This window comes from Epinephelus fuscoguttatus, linkage group LG2 (genome assembly GCF_011397635.1).
Source record: "Epinephelus fuscoguttatus linkage group LG2, E.fuscoguttatus.final_Chr_v1".
In the NCBI taxonomy this organism is placed as follows: Eukaryota; Metazoa; Chordata; class Actinopteri; order Perciformes; family Serranidae; genus Epinephelus; species Epinephelus fuscoguttatus.
Genome location: NC_064753.1, coordinates 18,350,795 through 18,371,436, shown reverse-complemented (window position 1 = coordinate 18,371,436; position 20,642 = coordinate 18,350,795). Strand labels below are relative to the sequence as shown.

The 20,642-nt window shown below is 41.2% G+C and overlaps 1 protein-coding gene across 7 annotated transcripts in view; it reads right to left on the bottom strand.

The window, feature by feature from the left end:
• Positions 1 to 20,642, bottom strand: part of myo5aa (myosin VAa) — a 79,484-nt gene that overhangs the window by 53,966 nt on the left and 4,876 nt on the right. For 6 of the 7 annotated variants that reach the window (XM_049593698.1, XM_049593707.1, XM_049593724.1 and 3 more), the window contains exons 1-2: positions 18,152 to 18,311; positions 2,909 to 3,019 (exon numbers count right to left, since the gene is read on the bottom strand). In XM_049593698.1, coding sequence (XP_049449655.1) covers positions 2,909 to 3,019; positions 18,152 to 18,184 — 144 coding nt within the window. In that variant the 5' untranslated portion in view covers positions 18,185 to 18,311. Of the gene's footprint in view, positions 1 to 2,908; positions 3,020 to 18,151; positions 18,312 to 20,642 lie in introns of those variants that run through there. The other variant, XM_049593716.1, reaches the window with a different exon arrangement.

Here is a 20,642-nt window from a genome sequence, read left to right as displayed (position 1 = left end):
GTTTTCAGTTTGGTGCCTCTCTCTGCATGGAATCATTTGACTTTTGTTTTTTATTTCCCTTTTAAATGGATCATGTTCTTTTTCTGAAACTTGTTTGGTTTAATTCTGTTACAGAAAGTCTTTTTGCAAACAACATCAAGAATAAATTAGATTATTGTACTGCTTGTCTGACTAATTGAGAGCGTTATTTTTCAAGAGCAGCCAACAACACAGAGGGCACTCCAAGAGGTCATGACTCCATCAAGGCTGCACAATCATCTAAGCTAAGCACAAAAAGTAAGGAAATTTGTGTTTGGTAGATTATTTCTTTGTTGTAACAATGCCTCTTGGCAATAAACCTTATACCGTTGGAAAGCCTGTTTATTTCCCTTTTAAATGGTACCACATTTGTAAGGAACATGCATTTGTGGGATGAGCAGCAGAGCTGAGTATGTGGGTTGCGCCCATGAAAAATCTGCCAAATCTTCTCTGCCATGCCAAACAGCTTTTTTTGCTGTTGACTCTCGTTTGGTGTTGTTTGGTGGATTGAATGATTGAAGTCTGAAGAAAAAAGACATATTGGCAATTTAACAATATATCCATTTAAGAAACAGGAGCATCAGTAGAGTGTGGAAGGACCATTCACAGCCACAACAGCCTGGCACCTCCTCCTCATGCCGGTCACCAGCCTGGTCACACACTGCTGTGGGATGGCATCCCATTCTTGAACCAGCATTTGTCGCGAGTCATCCAATGTGGTTGTGTTGGTCACTATGGCAGTAACAGCACACCCAAGCTGATCCTACAAGTGTTCAATAGGGTTGAGGTCAGGACTGCTGGCAGGCCATTCCATCCTCTCCACTCCCAAATTCTGGAGGTAGTCTCTGGTAAACCCTGCTCTGTGGGGGCGAGTGTTGGAGGATAGAGTTCAGTCCCAGACTGTGGAGATATGGGACTGCCACTAGTTGCAGAATTTAATCTCTATATCTCTCTGCATTGAGACTGCCTCCAATGATGACAAGCCTTGTTCTTCCAGTGAGGGATCAACATGTGGGGCCCCACACCATCACACTGCCTCCAAAAGATGTTACTCTATCAGTGCAGCAATCAGCAAAGCGTTTTGCGCGTCTTCTCCACACTTTGACCCTATGATCCAACTGCCGTAGGCAGAATCTGGACTCATCTCTGAACATAATGTTCCTCCCCATGTTCAGGTTCCAGTGCACGTGTTGCCGACACTCAACAGGGCCTGACGGAGATCAGGTAATCTCCGATACCTGATTGCCAGCAATCAGGTACCTGACCTGATTGTCAGCACCTGGGGGTACCAGAAACTCAAAACAAGAGTCAAGAGCAACAGCAAAAAAAAAAGCCGTTTGGCATTGGCAGAGAAGATATGGCAAATTTCATGGGTGCAACCCACATACTCAGCTCTGCTGCTCATCCCACAAATTCAATTTCCTTACAAATGTGGCACCATTTGAAAGGGAAATAAACAGGCTTTCCAATGTTCTAAGATTTATTGCCAAGAAGCATTGTTGTGGTAGACCCACAACTCTGCAAGTAAAATTACTGTTTTTTGTCAGAGGAGTCTGGCTTTAAAGGAATAGTTCGGGTTTTTGGACATGAAGTTGTGTGAAATGCTGACCATCTGTAGCTCTGATGTGACAGTGTCACTACTGTCAATGAGCCTCCTGCTCTGAGAAATGGCCCGTAGCTTACCGGAGAAAAAGTAGTTCTGAAGATGTACGGGGGACACGTAACCAAAAGGTTTTAAGCTACAAAAAAGTATGCATGTGTTTTGTTAGACTATTTCAATAATTTTAAAACATCCCCGCATTATGTCAGACCTTGCTATCAATTGGGACTATTTTCTGGCCAGTATCACTCTGCCGTGCAGGCCCGCAAGACAGCACGCCAACAGAAATCAATTAGACAGTTCATCACCACGCCGTGCAGGTGGGCAGGATAGCAACGGCTAACGAAAACTTCATTGGCTGTTTCCAACAGAGAACCAATAGGCTATTATAAGTGAGGAAGAAGATGTAGTAGCCCTATATATACCTACTACTACAGCGCAAACACCAGCTCAGGCTCACGACACACCCTCATCAGCTGCTGTAGGTAAACAGAGGAGTACCAAAATGGTGCGAACTTGTGATTTCCCCAGCTGTGGGAATAAAAACATCGCCGGCTCCCAATTCCATTGGTTTCCTGTCTGTAACTGCTTTAAAGAGAGTACAGATAGTACTAGATAGTAACTGCTTTAAAGAGAGTATAGATAGGTTTAATTTCTAGTTCAGTTCCCTGACAGAAAGGGACGTGTCTGGATAAATGGAACTCGGACTATACTGCACGAGCTGTGTGAGAGTTTGAAAACAGATGTTTTGACATTGTTTTGCTGTTGTTTTACGTGGCCACATGACTTCAATTCATCAAGAATTTTCAGATTTGGGTTTTTTGTTCACCGTGGAGGCACACGAGAATAACAAAGCATCCTACACAAATATGATGTAACATGCAAGGAGTAACTGATACACACATAATCATTTGAGGATTGAAGTATTCCTTTCAACAGCCAGAACCACAAACATACAGTAACCGCCTTGATGTTGCTAGTTACATTTACATATGATTAAGAGCAATATGGCAAATGGTCTTCACATTCTTTCATTAACAGGAGTGCTGTTGCCTGGAAGCTGTTTGTATTCCTAGATGAGGATTTGAATTTACTGCTATACATTTAAAATGCTCCTTGGGGGCATCTTTGTGAGCAGGTCTCATTTGTGGAAAGAGCTAATGGTAAAACCAATAACCACTAATGAGACCCAGCAGCACTTTGAAGTGTCTTTGAGGCAGAGAGAGAGAAACAGAGGATGCAACAAGAAGAGCTGAGAGAAGAAAAATATGAACCTCTATTCATCCTCACCTTTCCATCCTCCAGCATAAGCTGCAGGGAGGCGTCCCCATTTTTGTAGTCCTTGGTCAGCTCAGCAGACTTCCACACTTCCTCTGCATCGGGGATCCACACCCGAGCACACTGAGACAGGGAGACAGAAAAAAGAAAGAAAAGTTAAATAAAGACACAGGGCTGCCTCCTGAAAGTCAGTTTCAAATCTTCAATCAGAGCCCCCTCAGTCGACTGAGATTCCTTTAAGTTGAGCACTTTTTTTCTCTTGTCAGTCAGTGTGCAGTGTACATTTAGAAACGTCTTGCTCCCCAGATTTAGCTGCAGAGAGAGCTCTCCCTCCTTCATGCTGCCCTTTGGTACAGGCAGCTGCGGACACAGAGTCAGCTGCCCACAGGAAGAGAGACTTCACCCGGTCACGCTCTGAGATAACATTATCTTCTGCTTAGAAGTGGGGAATTTATAGCTCACAGCTACTTAATACAATATAGACATTACCTTTATATGATATCTAAAATGTTGTTGCACATTTCCAAACTGTTGTTAGCATAGTTAGCTTGCTAGTTTACTGTATTATGTGAGTGTCACTGTCACATTGAACGTTTCACTGAACCCTGTTAAACTCTATATGGGAAAAAAATGAATGAATATTTGGGCGGCACGGTGGTGTGGTGGTTAGCACTCTCGCCTCACAGCAAGAGGGTTGCCGGTTCGATCCCGGGCGTGGGAGCCCTTCTGTGTGGAGTTTGCATGTTCTCCCCGTGTCAGCATGGGTTCTCTCCGGGCACTCCGGCTTCCTCCCACAGTCCAAAGACATGCAGACTGGGGACTAGATTAATTGATAACTCTAAATTGTCCGTAGGTGTGAATGGTTGTTTGTCTCTATGTGTCAGCCCTGCGATAGTCTGGCGACCTGTCCAGGGTGTACCCTGCCTCTCGCCCGATGTAGCTGGGATAGGCTCCAGCCCCCCCGCGACCCTCAAGAGGATGAAGCGGTTAGAAGATGAATGAATGAATGAATGAATGAATGAATGAATATTCAAATATTTGTACTCCACAGCCAAATCCAATTCAGCTAGCATAATTATTAGTCGGGTACAGCCCTATAAAGACGTGTCATAGCACTTGAGGATTACAAATTATGTCAAGAGTCAGAGTTGCTGACATTTTATATTACCATTCAAAACATATATTTTCAAAACTTTGATGCCTTCTATTAATTTTGGCTCTGTATATATACTGACAACATTATGATATCTTTTAAAATTGCCTCATTTTTAACTTATTTCAAAAAAATCAGAAGAGTCCCTGTGTAATAAACCCACTTTACCCTGTTTTTCATGTAGGCTGGTGTAGCGCTGGGCGATTCAGAGAAAATCACATTTTTGACCAAATACCTCCATATCAATATTGTGACGATATTGTAGGATTGACTATTGGTGCCTTTACAAAATATTTACACAATGAGGTTTTTGATAGATAATCATCAGTAATATGGATATAAAGAACAGCTAAAACAGTCTGGTAAGTTCGTATTGTCCTGCCCTAGGCTGAAGAAATGTTATTTTGTAGATATTAGTGATAGGGACTCATGTTTGCGCCACCTCACTTAAACTAAAACCTTTTAAAAAATGGGTGACTGTCAAGTCTACTTCCTTTCTACTGATCGTTAAAGCAGTATGACCTCAGAGAAAACACTGGGTTCTATGTTTTCACAGTCATGAGCACATGGCTCGCAATGGCAAGTTAAGTGTGGGAAACCACTGCTGAACAAAAAGAGGCTCATAACCACTGAGGAATGCAGTTGTGGATATCGTGCGGTCAAAATTTAAAATTCACATACACGTACCCACAGAGCCAAGTTCAATATTAAACTGTTTCAGGCCTTACAGACTTGTGACTGGAGGCAATCAGCTGATCACAGACATGTGGAAACACAGTGATGAACACTGGCAGTCACATGGCTGAGGAATCCAGCTCACAAATGTAGGCGCATGCACACACACACACACACACACACACACACACACACACAGAAGCTGAACTGCTAATGGTGAAGGAGTTTACTGGTTGACTGTGCAGTGACTGGAGAATTGAGAAAACCACAAAGCCTTAAAAACCCAGACAGACGAGACCCTGCAGAGTGTGGATGTGTGTCTGCGGGCTGCAGGAATGAAGACAGAAATCAGTGGTCAAACAACACAGAGGTTGTTTATCTTACTATGCATTTGATATTACATAAAGTGGAAAGATGAGAGGAAATTAAGACGTTCAAACAACAGATGAACGATGATGATGATGAAAGGAAGTAGACTTGACAGCCATCCATTTTTTAAAAGGTTTTAGTTTAAGTGAGGTGGCGCAAACATGAGTCCCTATCACTAATATCTACAAAATAACATTTCTTCAGCCTAGGGCAGGACAATACAAACTTACCAGACTGTTTTAGCTGTTCTTTATATCCATATTACTGATGACTGTCTATCAAAAACCTCATTGTGTAAATATTTTGTAAAGGCACCAATAGTCAATCCTACAATATCGTCACAATATCGATATGGAGGTATTTGGTCAAAAATGTGATTTTCTCTGAAACAAACAACAGATTATGGTGGGGTTTGTATTCAGGTAGCGTTTCATCCACTTTAAGAGGACCAATCACGCTCATTGTCAGGTTCATACATTGACCAAACGTGAGTCTAACTGAAAGGTCATTGGTCAGCAAGATTTCATTGGTCACAAAAAACCCCCAACAACACAAAAACAAAACAGAAAAAAAAATAAACAAACGTGAAACTCTATTAGGAGCTGTGCCTTGTCAAAATAAATCAAAACCTATATGACTTAACCATGTGGGAATTTAATTTGTAAGGACAGGCACAGGAAGTGGCCACACTCAGCAGTCAGACAGAAGTCACGTTAATTTACAGGGCTGGTACCTGCGGTTATTACACAGGCTAGTTATTACCATAACAGGCAGGAAATCCAAAGTGTGGGATCATTTTGAAAAGGTGAAGGACAAACCCAAGGTGATATGTAAACTCGTCTTCATTGGTCAACTCCAAACATGACGTATCATCTGAAACATGCAAGTAGCTACATGCCCATTAGCCACTTAGCACAATCATTACTGCTTTGCTGACAGTGTCATTAACAGCTCAGTGTGTGGCGTGCTCTTGTAGATAAAATATATTTGTACAATTTTGTATTTCTCTGTAATGTAGCAAAGTGTTAACAATGTCACTGATACTATTCTCTGTCAGACCATGAACTCAAACCATTGTGTTGCCCCGCCCAAAATATATAATTTAATTATTAAATTAATATCGCAAAAATGCGGGTGACTAGTCAACCAAACTAGAGAAATTCTTAGTTGGGGGCAGCCCCGTATGTGGACATGCTTTAATGTTCAAAAACACTTTATTTTCCTCATACTGTCCGTAATGAATTAACTCTCTGATGGAGATGCTTCATTTGAGCACCTGTCTCTTTAAAACCCCCTCCTGAAAAAGCTCAGTCTGCTGTGATTGGTCATGTTTCTGGGCCTTCCGCATTTTGGTGTTTCTGCAGCAACACTGCAGCGGAGGAGTAACTGTAACAGAGCATAGCGGCACTTTGTACCATGATAAATTACCAATAATTACTTCTTTTCACAACCAGACACGTTCAAGTAGAAATATGATCTGAAATTAGGGAGAAATGACCAACATCATCAACCAAGATGGCGAATTTCTTTAACTTTCTAGCATGTAGGTGCAGATGAACATATGAAGAAATCTGTCTCCAGCTAACATTGGAAACAGAGTATTCAGGACAGTCTGAAGCCAGAGACTTTTGCTCACAGAAATTACTTTTACATCCGATTATCTCATTATTTGAAACTTTAGCCACATTTAGTACCCACATATGACATTGTGACGTTATGTATGTGACAGAAAATAAGGAAAAGATGCCCCTGATATTCATGTGTGTGTTAGTTTCATACAGGATCCATCACCTCGTGAAAAAATCAATTAGAATAAATTGTTGCTCTCAAAACAATCAGATCAGATCTGATAAAATATATTCCTCCTCATCTTTTTGCCTTGGTTAAAGCATTATTCAGGACAGAGTAGAGAGACTTAAAAACAAACCCACATTCACACACATACCACAAATCACCACAGGATTTAGACACTAAAACCTTTAAGTGTTATAATCTCAACATGAGTGAGGATTTTCACTTTGCTGAGACTCTCTGACTCTTTAAATACAAGAGAATTACAAACACACAGTGAACTACTAATAGAGGAGTGAGTCAATGACACTTTTGATACTTTCAGAGGACTTGGGGAAGTCTTTCTGGAAATCCAACATCAATTTCATGGCTTTGCTGCATAAACTGCTGACAGCGGTTTTAAAGATGTGAGAGTGAAAGAGCTCACTGTAGAAGGGCACAGTAAGGGAGAACCTGGTTAATTTGGTCTGCTGCTTCACCACCGATCATCTGAATCATGACATCATGGTCACACAAACCCTCGCCCTCCCTCTCTCTGTCTGTCTCTTGCTCTTTGTATTAGGAAGAGTAGTAGTGTGAAATGACAGCCAAGCCTCTCCAAGAATGATGGAGTTTAATGAAATTAAGTGTTTTCCATACTGATACCCCAATATTACTTTTTTAAACTTAGCATCATCAAAAGAATGTATCATGTATTTGTCAGAGACATTCAGTGTCTGACTTACACAGAGACTTATTGAATGTGTTCAAAGGCGTTACACAAGTGTTTAAAACTCCACCCCCACAAAGTCCCCAGGTTGTCCCATTTTTGTCCTTTCTTTAATCCTGTTCTCTCTCCACCCCTGCAGGAACACCAATCTGTGAGATCAGTGTGGTTAGGTAGTGTGCCATGTGGTTAAGGTTTGCTGTTGAGTGACAGTTAAAAAAGAAGCAATGGGTCTACAATCTGTTCAAGTCTGAGGCCAAGGTTAATAAAAACAAAACAACCAAAATCTGAAAAACTGAAAAATAAATGAAGAAATAAGGAACAACTGAGGTCAGAAAAGTCAGACAAGCTTTACTAAAAGAAACAACACTGGTTCTGTTTAGCTGGGTGCAGCAGTGTTTATTAGATAGTTTCTGGATGTCTGGTAGTAAAGCATCAAGAAGACAACAGCCAAGGACTACAGCATGTGATGGAAGGATATATTCACGACGTTGACTTTCATGAACAAGGTGAAATGACACTAGTTGATGCTCCCCTCTTTATGAAAAAGAGAGAGGTAGAGAGTGAGGATGACAAGATTATCTATCAAGATTGCTGCTGCACTGCTCAGTTATGGCTAATGCCTAATGTTAGTCTTGATTTGATGAGGAAAGTTATGTTAGTTACATTTGGGTAGTATATAGACTTGCAGATTTAATGTAAACAAAGGAACTAACGATAATTCATGTCATCTTAAAAATATGTCAGCAACCACCCCATCAGCCCTTTTCCAAATATTTTAAACATTACGACAGAAGTAAGGACAAAGCAAACCTGGTTGACACTGTTGATCTGACATAAGGCTAAGTCCTCTTCATGTAGCTATATGTCAGCTAGCTAGTTAGCTACTGTTTTGCTAAGATGAACTAACTTAAGATGTGACTATGTATGTGTCTGTCAAGACTGTGTCAGTCCTCTAGCCGCATCTTTTAACCATCTTAAAAATTAGGTTTTCTTTTCAACATAGATGAGCCTAGCACATAGCATATTTAGGTATAACAGGATACGAGGAAAGTTGACCGAGGTTCTGCCTTATTCCAAACTTGCTCAACTGTTATTGGAGCAGACAGTGAAAAAGGGGCGGGACTTAGGAAGGGTCAACTGTGACAATATACAGTATATACTGACATTTTACAGTTAAAAAATGAACTTGGTAGTGCCCTGCTGGACTGTGTAATGACTATACTCTTTCTAAATCACCTGCTGGCACATACCCTGATACGAATGTATCTGCAATAAGCTAATACCAGCTGATAAATCGTCCGGTATTAGCTAATTTTTCTGTCAAGCTCTACTGTGTGCATGTGGTTCTCAGAAAGAGAGCTGAGTGCTGTGTTGAGCCAAATCAAGAAGAGGAAAAGCATGCACTGAGACAGACGGAGAGAGAGACACAGAGTATGTGTCCATATGTGTGTGCTGAATCAAACAGCAGCTAAAAGGGAGACACCTTCACAAACAACCAGTCTGACCAAACCACACATCACAGCCTCACATCTGTTTGATACAAACACTCACAACTGAGATACCTGTGAGCTCAAACATCCTTCTTACTCCTAGTTAGAGACATCCTTTGTCTCCCCACTTATAATGTTTAAAGGAAAAACCAATGAATCAACATTAAAATTCAGGACAATTTCTGCAATAAGCTGTTTAATGTGCCAATAAAGAACCTGCAACAGCAATACCGACTGTCTCTTTAACACTGACATATTTATTGGTACAATTATCTCATTGAACAGTCTATATACCTTCTGTGACAATGCTCTGAAATGTTGGCAGTGCAACATCTGCCTGCCAAAACTGACAAATTTATCAGAGCTGCTATCACTTTCAGCTGTGCAGACAACCATTCACGCTCACATTCATACCTACGGACAATTTAGAGTCACCAATTAACCTGCATGTCTTTGGACTGTGGAAGAAAAAAAGAGTACCCGGAGAAACCCCACACTGCCACAGGGAGAACATGCAAACTCGGCACAGAAGGGCTCCCCCACCCCGGGGTTTGAATCAGGAACCTTCTTTCTGTGAGGTGACAATGCTAACCACTGTGCCACCACGCCACATATTTTAAAACTCTGGGCCTCTGAGCTTTAATATTTTTCACAGGCCATGCAATTCTGTCAGAGAATAAGCAATATGTTGCTGTGAGCTTTGATTGAGGAAACAAAATATTGTTTTATATGAATTCTAAGTTAAAGAAGTAAATCATGATTAACTGATTGTTAATGTTACCAGTGATCGATCGAGAAAAGTGCTTACAATATGCAAACCTAACTGACACTAAACAAAATAAAAAAAATTGCACATTATTATACTACTCAGGAAATCCATTTTGTTGCTCCCAGTTTTCATTTATTATTCATGGCCTTTTAAACCACCTTTAGACCACTATTTTTAATCATTACGATCTCCTGCTGTGAAGCCAACATTGTTCAAACAAGCAAATATTTATTTCAAAACGTAGTGGGTTTCCCGAAGTTTCTTAAGATATGAAATACGTCTGCTACACTTTTGGAAAATGGACCTTAAAGCTATTTATAGGAGAAACAAAATGGGGGAAGCGCTGTTAAATGCAGAATTATAGGCAGATATAACATCTTTGCCTGCCTCTCTCTATTGCTCTTCCCATTCTACCATTTTTTTTAGTTGTGTCACCTTTTTGGTCCCCAAAGGCTACTGTCCCAGCAGCCAGCCTCCTAGCAACGGAGAGAGAGGATGAGAGGTAGAGAGACATGGAGGGAAAGAGGGAAAGAGGGAGGAGAGGAGGAGGACTGAGGCTAAAAATAGCATCAGTGAGTTTTGAGCAGCATCACACCTCACAGAGACATCACTGCGCTACTGAGAACACTTCCTGATCCTCACAATCATCCGCTCACACGCACACATACACGCAGACACCTGTTTCACTCCTCAGTAGGTGTCAAGCTTGATTATCCTGAATAACGCTGCCAGTCTGTACATTTCTTATCTTTCTCTTTCCTGTTAGACCAAAACACACACTTACAAGTATGTGTACCTGAGTGTGGGACGGAAAGACAGACAGCAATATAATGTAGCAGCTGAGGCTATGAATCATATTTATAGACCAACAAATTCCCCTGGGTTCAGGAAACAGAGGAGAGATGAAGGATGAAACTCAACCACACACACACACACACACACACACACACATACACACACACACACACATTTACATGATTCAAGGACATAATCCTCCACAATGAAACACAAGCTGGGAAAGAGGAGCATCTAAAAGCCGGAGAGAAATGTGATGAGTCAGAGTGCAGCCTCTCTGTCTGCCTTACAGAGGGACGGATGATAGTCAGGCTGGTGAGTTATGGGCGGCAGATGAAGATGAAGAGGAGAGAGGATGACAAAAAAGGACCACAGACGTCAGAGCATCTCTGATGTCATAAATCACGTGACTAAACTGCTTCTGCGTTGAGCTCGTCCCACATACAGAATGCCACTTGCATGAGTGTACACACGCTATCTACGAACTCAAGCTGCTAACTTGTGTTTATAGCTCTGTAATTCTGGGGTAAAATCTGTACCTCAGGGCACTGGGTGTGGTCACACTGATGTGAGGGTCACATGCCCTCTGTGTAATAAATTATGCTTTTAAATGTACAAAATGCAAGATGGGTTCGGAGCTTAAAACAAGACAAGTAGAAAATGTCAGCTGAATTGTGTTCAACGCATTAGAATTAGAATACGAACAATACAACACCTTCCTCCATCTGCACCCTGTCTGCAGCAGATGCTCTCATCTGAAATGGATGGTGACATGTTCAATGTATTCAGTGTGATCCTGCATCCAGATTCAGATTCAGAAAACTTTGTCTGTCCTAACAGAAAATCTTCTTTGATATGGCTCCACATACAAGACAAGACAATACAGAAACAATCGCACAACACAGATTCTGAAAGCATACGATTACACAGTTGGTAACTTTTATGAAAATAACTTTTTCCTTTATTTGCTGAAACTGTCACCATATTCACACAGTATTACGTGAGACAGTGTGTGAAAAAATCATGTTTCTCCTCCTCCTCCCACTGTCTCTAATGGCATTTGCTAGAATCTACTGTGCCTGTTGGAATAAAACAATCAGAGCCGAGAAGTCTCTTACACAGCTGTCAGTCTGATGAAATATACCATTCACCGCTCGTGAGCTGCTCGTTAATTGGTCAGTCAAACTGTTAAACTGGGCGGTGCTGATCAAATATGAATCAAGATTCTGGTACCGCATGGCCTATTTCTCACCTCAAATGTTTCCAGAAAAATATTTTAGTGCACTGTTTAGCTGTAAAATGAGAATGTTTGCTCTCAGTGTTGGGCGGTGCTCCATTTCAGCTCAACAGTTTCCAACATGGCGGCTGGGCCACAAATTTTTAGTTCACGAGCAATGATTGACAAGTGCGTTAGAGACTCCTCAGCTCTGATTGCTGGTTTTCGTTAATTTCTGGTAATGCCGTTAAAAACACTATGAAGAGGCGGAAGAACATGATTTTTTTCACAGATTATGCCTCATGTACCAGGGCTGTAAAGGGCAACACATATGTTGCATGTGCTATGCAAACATCGCTCTGTGCGATGAAAGACATTACTGCTGCAGCACCCGTGCTATACAGCTTTGCACTGCATGTGTGAGAGACAGAGATGTTTGCTTGTTTAAAATGAGTGTTTGCGTGTGAGGTGAAGTGATTGCACAGAAACAATCTCTATTCTACTTGGTAGTAGTTAATTTACTGTGTGACGATGAGAAGGCGCCTGGGCATCAGATTTCTTTTACAAAAATGCAGCAGCGCTGTGACAATACCACAGCCTGTATAAAATCAGGGATGTGGCTATCATGATATCACTAGGGGTGTAACGGTACACAAAAGTCTCGGTTCGGTACGTACCTCAGTACACAAGTCACGGTTCGGTTTTTTTCAGTACAGTAATGAAAAAAATAGACAACCATTAAATATCTTTTACTTATTGGTAACCTTATTAAAACATACCACCACAACAGTTAACTCTTTTTACACAATTTTTGAATGAAACAAATATATATAAAATCCTGCTTTTTCACATTGTTTGAATGAAAATAGAAATATAAAAGTGCAAAATAAAATCCTGCTGTTTTTTTAACACATTTTCTGAATGAAAAATATAAATACACATTTCTGCTTTAACAGTTTTACTCAATTAAAATAAAAAGTATAGTGCAGCTGGTCAGCTTTAAAGCCTGCTCAGATTCAGTTTTACTAGGAACTTACTTAGCTTTCCCACTTTGTTAAAGTGCAGTAAACAAAACATGCTTGTATCTAAAGTGCAGCTTAAACAATTTCACTCAACCAATGCCGTTGATTATTTCTTTAGCGCCAGGGTCAGGGAAACGCTCTTTTTTAAAGGACGACAATATCGTAGTTTGCACCAGATTGCTTTTTCTAGTCGTGCCGGTTAACGTTCAAACTCGGGTGGTGTCGCTTTAGATGCGTTAGCATGTCAGACATGTTTCCAAGTACATACCCGACCGCTGTTCTGCAGTGTCGGCACACTGCTTTTGTCTTGTCCGCTTGTTTATTTCCATCTTCTTATTTTACCTTGAAACCAAAGTGTTCCCAAACGGAGGACTTAAGGTTTGCGGGTGGGTCTTCAGGTTCGTCAGGCTCACTTGCCATGTCAAAACGCGAGAATGCCACTGTCACTGTAACGTCATATTGCACAATAAAAAAAAAAAGAAAAAAAAAGAAAAAAAGAAAAACTAACTACACACACCCCCCCCTCTGACATGGCAGGTGATAGTATGGTCTGATTAGGTGGCCACAGTATTTAGGAGCTGTCTGCCCTTAGCCTTACGCCTCTCCAGGAAGTGAACTCCCACCAGCGTGGTAACTCAAACAGAGAACAAAGTCATTCTAGTCATTCCTGAAAATGTGTGCATTCTATTTAAACAGTATATTGCTCAAAGGAAATAAAGAGATTATATATCCAAAAAAAAAAAAAAAAGCGAGAATGCGCTGCACAAAGTGAAAGCGGAGATTTATGGTCGGACTCGGTCCGTCACTCAATTATGACCATCGGGGAACTAGATATTTTAAATGGTTCGGCTCTCAAAAACGGAATTAAAATAAAACAAAATAAAATAAAATAAAATAATATCCTGCGCCCAATAATTCGGTACAGGGTCGTGCCAAACCGAAAGTCGCGTACCGAACGGTTCGACACAAATACATGTACCGTTACAGCCCTAGACATCACCCATTGATTTGCGGACTACTGTTTTAAAGCCTGGAGTTCAGGAATTTCGGCTGTCACCATCTTGTTTGTTTTTTTGGAGCCACAACTGACAAAATTTGGACAAGAGGTTAGAGCTGTGGTGGAGTGAGGGGAGGTTCTGACTAAGGGGCTGTACACATGCTGTGTTTTTTGCACCCTTAAAGTTATTGTTTTTAATGTAGATAGTAGGAACGCTCAAATGCCAGAGCAACACCATCTTGGCGCGCATGTATTCCAAGCGCCTATCTTTCAGGGTACGACAGCTACGCCCTGAGATAAACAGAGTTCAACTTTTAGAACACAACACAGCAGCGCGCACCACAGGTTATGTGACGGGGAATAACCAATCATAGCCGTCAGACATCTTTCCCTTTTTCTGTAAATATCAGCCTGTGATAAATATATGGAGCAGATGATCATTTAAGTGCAGGGCTACCAGAGATTTACATCTGTGCCGTGGACAAGAGGCCTATTCACAAACAGCGCCTGGAAGAAGATCAGCTCTGCACTCAGGTTTTCAGGTAAATAGGCTGTGACACGGTGCTTGTTAAGGTTACCTAGCAACCTCAGACGCAAACTGCTGCCATGCTCTTGAAAGCTGGCATAAGACATAAGACAAGAGTAGCACCACTGCTCCCTACCTCGCCTTTTCTAGGCGGTTAAAGATACAGCGGTTAAAGATACCCTTGCATATAGCCTGTCACTCAAGTGGCCCATCCATTAATCTGCATAACTTTAAGCCTTAATAAAATGTAAACGGATGAGTGATATAATAATTCAACCCCCACACAGTTGTGAAAACGTCGTAAAATTGAAATTAGCTACAGAGACTAAAACTGCATTTTGCATCAGGCTGTAAACATGTTTATGTCTGCTGTAAAGCTGGGCATTTTAACATGGAGATCTATAGGGACTGACTTGCTTCTGAAACAAGGCTCAAGTGGTCATTCAAAGAACTGCAGCTTTTGGCACTTCTGTGATGGTTTCATTTTTCAGCCCTGGAGGCTGCCGCTTGGCTGATACAGACATTTCACACACCAGACCTACTGTAACTTTATTTAACTTGGACCTGACGATGAACATTCAAACTGTGTTGGACCTGTTCATGAGTTTGCCATCACTGTGTTTGTCACAGGTCTGTCTGCAGTGTAGTTTAAACACTTTGCTGATAAACCAGAGAATTTTACAGTAACACTGGGCTTCATGATCAAAGTCTCTCTCTTTCCACAAATACTGTAGCTGTGTACTACACATTTAGCCTGAAACCTGCCTCTGCCTGAAACCTGCCTCTCAAGATTATTACACAATTACTTTTTAATACCAGTCTGAATAAAAAGCAATGCATACCATAGTATCTCCCAGATATGATACCAGTTCTCCAGTAATAAGTCATTTCCACACAGTGCACTATTTACCAATTCACTACAGTAAAGATCATATTGGAGGACAACAATTATTTATCACCATCAGTGTTCTCGTGTCAGTGTGCTGGTTTTCTGACACATCAATTATTTAATGACACATTTTCTTTTATATCGAATAATTAACTAGTCCACACTTTCCCTCACAGCGACCGACAGCAGGTCACTTCAAAGTAGGGTAAGGCTGCTCTTGAAGGTACAAGGCTGGGCTGATGCTAATCCTGGTTTAACTGAGACAAAGGATCAGGACCTGATCAGGCTAATGCAACACCGGCTAATCTTATTCAAGTCAACTACACCGAGATTTAATTACATTCACATATGGCTACAGGTTGCTGCTGTGCTGCTAACAGGATGACAAAGCTTCTACTTGTCTCCTTGAACCATGGCAGAAACACATGTATGATTGTGTTCACATTAATAGACACTTGATTAAACCGATTTCATCTAATATTAATCTCTTAATATAAAGAAAGGTGACCAGTCATGCTGTTTTTAACATTTAAGCTAGCAAATTTCTGTGGATCAGGTGTAAATGTAACCTCCCTTTGCTCTTGACTCTACTGCAACACCTCTGCAAGGATATTAGGGAAGGACTGAGGTTTGGAGGTCACAGAAATTGGGGCATTGGGAGAGTGTGTGTGCAGTTTACGTGCAAGTACTGTATGTGTGTGTGAGTGCGTGCCTGTGGGATATAGGGCTATAACTACAGGGCGGGGCATCCATGACAAGTGTTTACAAATCTGCACAAAGTCAACAGCAGATTAGACGGACTTCACCTTGCTAACACTGAGCTCTGAGCTTTCACTCTGGCCTGCTGTGACTCCTCTGAACCCTCCCACTGTTTTCTTCTGCTTACACTCACACCACCAGGGCCTTTAGGTTACACTGACACTGCAAGCCTTGGTGCTCAATTTGGAGTCATCGCTCAGAGTTTTCTAGTGTGAACTTTTCATGGTACTAAGCTAACCGGCAAAGGAACTATAACAAAACATTACAGGCAGCATGCTGTTGTACAGTAACAAACAGGAGGCCACTGGAGTAAGTGTTCATGGTTTCATTTATAAATTGACATACAGTGAAAGCCAGCAAATTCTTGAGCACATGACACCGAGGATGAGGAGAAAGACAGCCAAATTCTTGAAAATGGCTCTTTGTAGAGCAATGGCTGCTACGTCTGTACGGAGGTGTGTGTGGATGCTGAGTCAGAGCCTGAGTGGTAGGATCGTGACGTCAATGGCTTCACTGAAACACATTTCATCCAAAATGTCCGGATGTGATGAGCGACTTCCGTTGACATCCTGAAACTGCTTCTATGTTTGAATTTACAGTGACTTCTGCCAGAATTGTGAGAAATGTTGGTCTAGAATGACGCAAAAATATCGTATGAATTCCATTGTGACTGTTCAGACTGAGGTCAGTGATTTAGGTGATTTATCTGAGTCACATATGAGCAAAAGAGTCAGATTTGGGCCACTTTTTCTTGCAGTCTGAACATAAATAAATGCCTATCAGACCACTAACATTAAAATAAATAAATTTTAGTAACTAAGTTACTTTTAGTAATAAAAAGTAACTCTTCTTAGTAAAATAATCTAGGACAATAATAAGGGCAAATAAAGTAGAAAATAGATTAAAACGTGAAAGCATTGTTACAGCACAGTCAGGCAGAGACTACTTAGACAGCTGCAGTGGTATGCGAAAAGTGTTTTGCACATATTCTCAGTAAAGCCGTCAATGGAGTCCCAGACTGCAGAGGCCTCGTCACATGATGCCACTCATGTGAGAATCTGCTGTTTTTCTGCTCAGCTGGGCAGACCCAGCATGACGTCAAGATACAAAGACCTCAGTGCTGGTGGAGAGCTTGGTTGGGGAAGAAACTGTGCTAGTCTCACTATACCCGATGATGTTCCCTGACTAGGATCTTGGCACAACTAGCATGCCAAAGTCCGGTGATTGCCAAAGATCAGGGTCTCTTACTAAGAAGCTGTGACGATGCCCAGTATCTAATCTCATTAGTTTGGTCAGCGCTGACTCTTGGAGTAGTGTAGCTCACTTCTGTGTGTTAAGTCAGGGTAGGAGAGTCAGTGCACAATTGTGCTTTTGTCTTATGTTTCTACCAGACAATGAGCCTGAATAGTCTCGTTCAACTCATCAGGAAACAATCAATAAAACGAGACATGCTAAGCGAAGCAGCTCTTCAGAGACACTACTTTCTTGGTTTTCTAAAAATGTCCTCTGTTTGCTGCTACGTACCACATGCTACAGCAAACAGATATCTGTGGAAAAGTATCTATATGACCTGTGGGTGTAAAGGATACGAACACACTGCCCAAATATCATTGAAATGAAGAACATGTTGCTTCTCTGTCAAGTCAACTAGATTGTGTCCTAGCCTGGTGAGTCAGATATGCAGCCCTGTATCTAGAACGATTGGGACAAACTGTCCAGTGGTTACACTTTGATCTGAAACAAAGTTTTAGCTGTTATTCAGACACCAAAACACAGCTCAGGCTAAAATCTGATTTGTTATGACTGCCCTGCTGATTTCACTGATACAACTATTTTCTACAGAACAAGGGTGTGTCAGGAGTGGGGCTCCATGTTGCACATTAAAGAGGCAATATTCCAAATTCAAGACAAGAGTTTACAGATCACTTATCAAAGACCCACATTCAGCTAAACCAAGAGAGCAGCATCTCTTTCAACAGATCAGATGTTTTAATTTAATTTCAAGTCCATCTTTAAGAATTTCACAAGATCTTTTTTGTTAAGAAATCTACGTAGTCACTGAATGGAGGGATGAGATAAAGAAGCAAAAACTTACTTCGACGAACATATACTCCAACTCCCGGTTCATCTTGTCTCTTCATCAAGTTTCTAGCTCATGCTGTGAGTCTGCTGGTTTTCTGGATGCCTCCAGCCACACGCACCACAAGACCAGACGCTAGCTGATGGTGGATAAAACCTTCCCAGTGTGTCTGCAAACACAAGCAGCGTTCACCGACATCCCCCAAAGTTCCTTGCCCTGTGACAGATAACAGGCCATCCCTGCTGTCTATCAAACATCCCAGCTTCGTTTCTCGATCACATGAGTTGGGAGGCAGACAGAATCTCAGAGGGAGAAAACAGGACTTTACCACAAACCACTGACATGACAAATAACAACTGTCTGACAGACGAACAGTCAACCTGAGTCTTGTTCCTATATGCTGGATTAAAAGTGTCCTCTTAATGTAGAAGAGCACATTTAATTAGCATCCAAATATTAATCTAAATTGTAGTTTCTGAACTGAAGACATTTAATTTACCTAAGGATATAGACTGAATACAAAAACAGTTGACACAAGATGCTAAAGGTTTGTTCCTCAAATCACAAGAAATAATTGCTGCCTCATCACACTGAACATAATTGTCAGAATTACTATTTAGCCCGCTGTCTGCATCTTCTCATCGTGTGTTTTTCTGTGTTGGACAGGACTGCAATGACTACATGCCAGGGCATATATAACATGACTGCACAATTACTTTAACCAGGTTATCTCAGTAATCTAATGCACATGCTCTCAAATAGAGCTGGGGAGAAAAAAATAAACCACTGGCATGAGATCATGTAAAATTTCGCCGCCTGATGCAGTGAGGTAAACACCTATACAGCACACAAAGCGTGACTGTCCTGTTCCATGACATATTTCTATAAACTACTACGGTGTAATATGAAACGTATACAGATATCAAAGGTTGCTGAAATATGTCACTCAAAACCACAACTTTATGGTGGCATCATAGACTGTCTATGAAAACGGACAAGAAGTCTCCACTTCCTCTGACTATACAAAAATGAAGCCAAAATATCCAGGATACAGTGGCTGCCATCTTGCATTGGTGATATCATTTGGCAGCATAGAGTTCCCACCGTCCCACCCATCACCAGCAGTGTCATTGATAGCGAGCACATCGATTGTTACACCCAGCTGTCAATCATGACATCAGACCCCCTTTTTATAGCATCAAATAACTACTTAAAAGTCAAGACATCACCAAAGTCAGTAGGACTCATCCTCTGGGCACTATTAATACCTGTACCAAATTCCCAGCACTCCATCTGGTTTGTTTAGATATTTCAGTCTTGATCAAAGCAGTGGACTGACCGACTGACTAACTTGCTACCCTTAGAGCAGTCAGGGCTAAAAATTAGGAACAGGTATAAATCTAAGGTGGTGTACATTTAATGTACACCTAAGCACAGAAAACCACTGCTGCACTGCTCTAGAAACATCATGCATGCTGTGCTTTTAGAAACATCCCAACAAGTGATGTAACCAGCAGGTGTTTTCCTTTCCATCAGCTATTCATGACAACACTCACTCCCTCACATCACTGAGTGGTGTGTGGCCAAAGTTTCCAAAGTTTCACTCCACCGCTGTTTTCTGACCAATATGATTCAGTCCTGAATTTACCCTGAAGGCTCCCATCCCTGTATCGCCTGTACCTCTTTTGGGATCCAGTTGGTCAGACAGGAAGATAGCACCATACTGCACCACACTTTGTTCAGATTCTGATGCAGAGGTGTTTCTTTCCTATGCCAACAGCATTTCAAGTTTGGTTGAGCCTTTTTCCAGTCTGACAAATGATTGATGGCACATGTGTACCATTAGTGTGTGTGTGTCGTTGGTTGTGTGTTGTGAGTTAAAGAAGTAAAAACTCTGCACGGTTTATAAGACTGTATATCACATGGTTTCCTGATCAGTGGCCCAAAGATCCTGATGTAATGAAGGTAATTCTCTTCAAATATAATCACATCATTTAAAAGTACATGTGTTGTAATAGAGTCATGCTCATGGGCAATAAATCATTATAGCATTAATGTATGTTGACTTAACCTATAGTTCCCACTTCTACTTTCTCCAGTGTCTCCTCAAGTAATAGGTGAGTAATATAAAAGCTTTCTGGCACTCTCTTTTAAAGGGTGGGTCTATCATTTTGTTGTTTCTTTTTTAAGGTTTTTATATCATTCTGTAGTTTCCCAGTAGTGTTCCTAACTAGCATGGAGCTAAGCAATGTGCTGCTGTGGACAACATGTTAGTTTGGGTCGGAGAGTCACACAATAACACAAACCAGCTAAACAAGTGAGACAGTGTTAGATAAGCAACTCCCATGTTCTGCTACGTAAAATAACTGTATTTGTCTGAAGAGTCCGGTGGCTTTGAAGAGAGTGATATGACAGCTTCATTTCACATCTGAGAGGGCTGTCTGACATCGAGGTAAAGCCGTGGGGATATTCTAAATATAGTGTCCACTTTTAGTGGTATTTATTC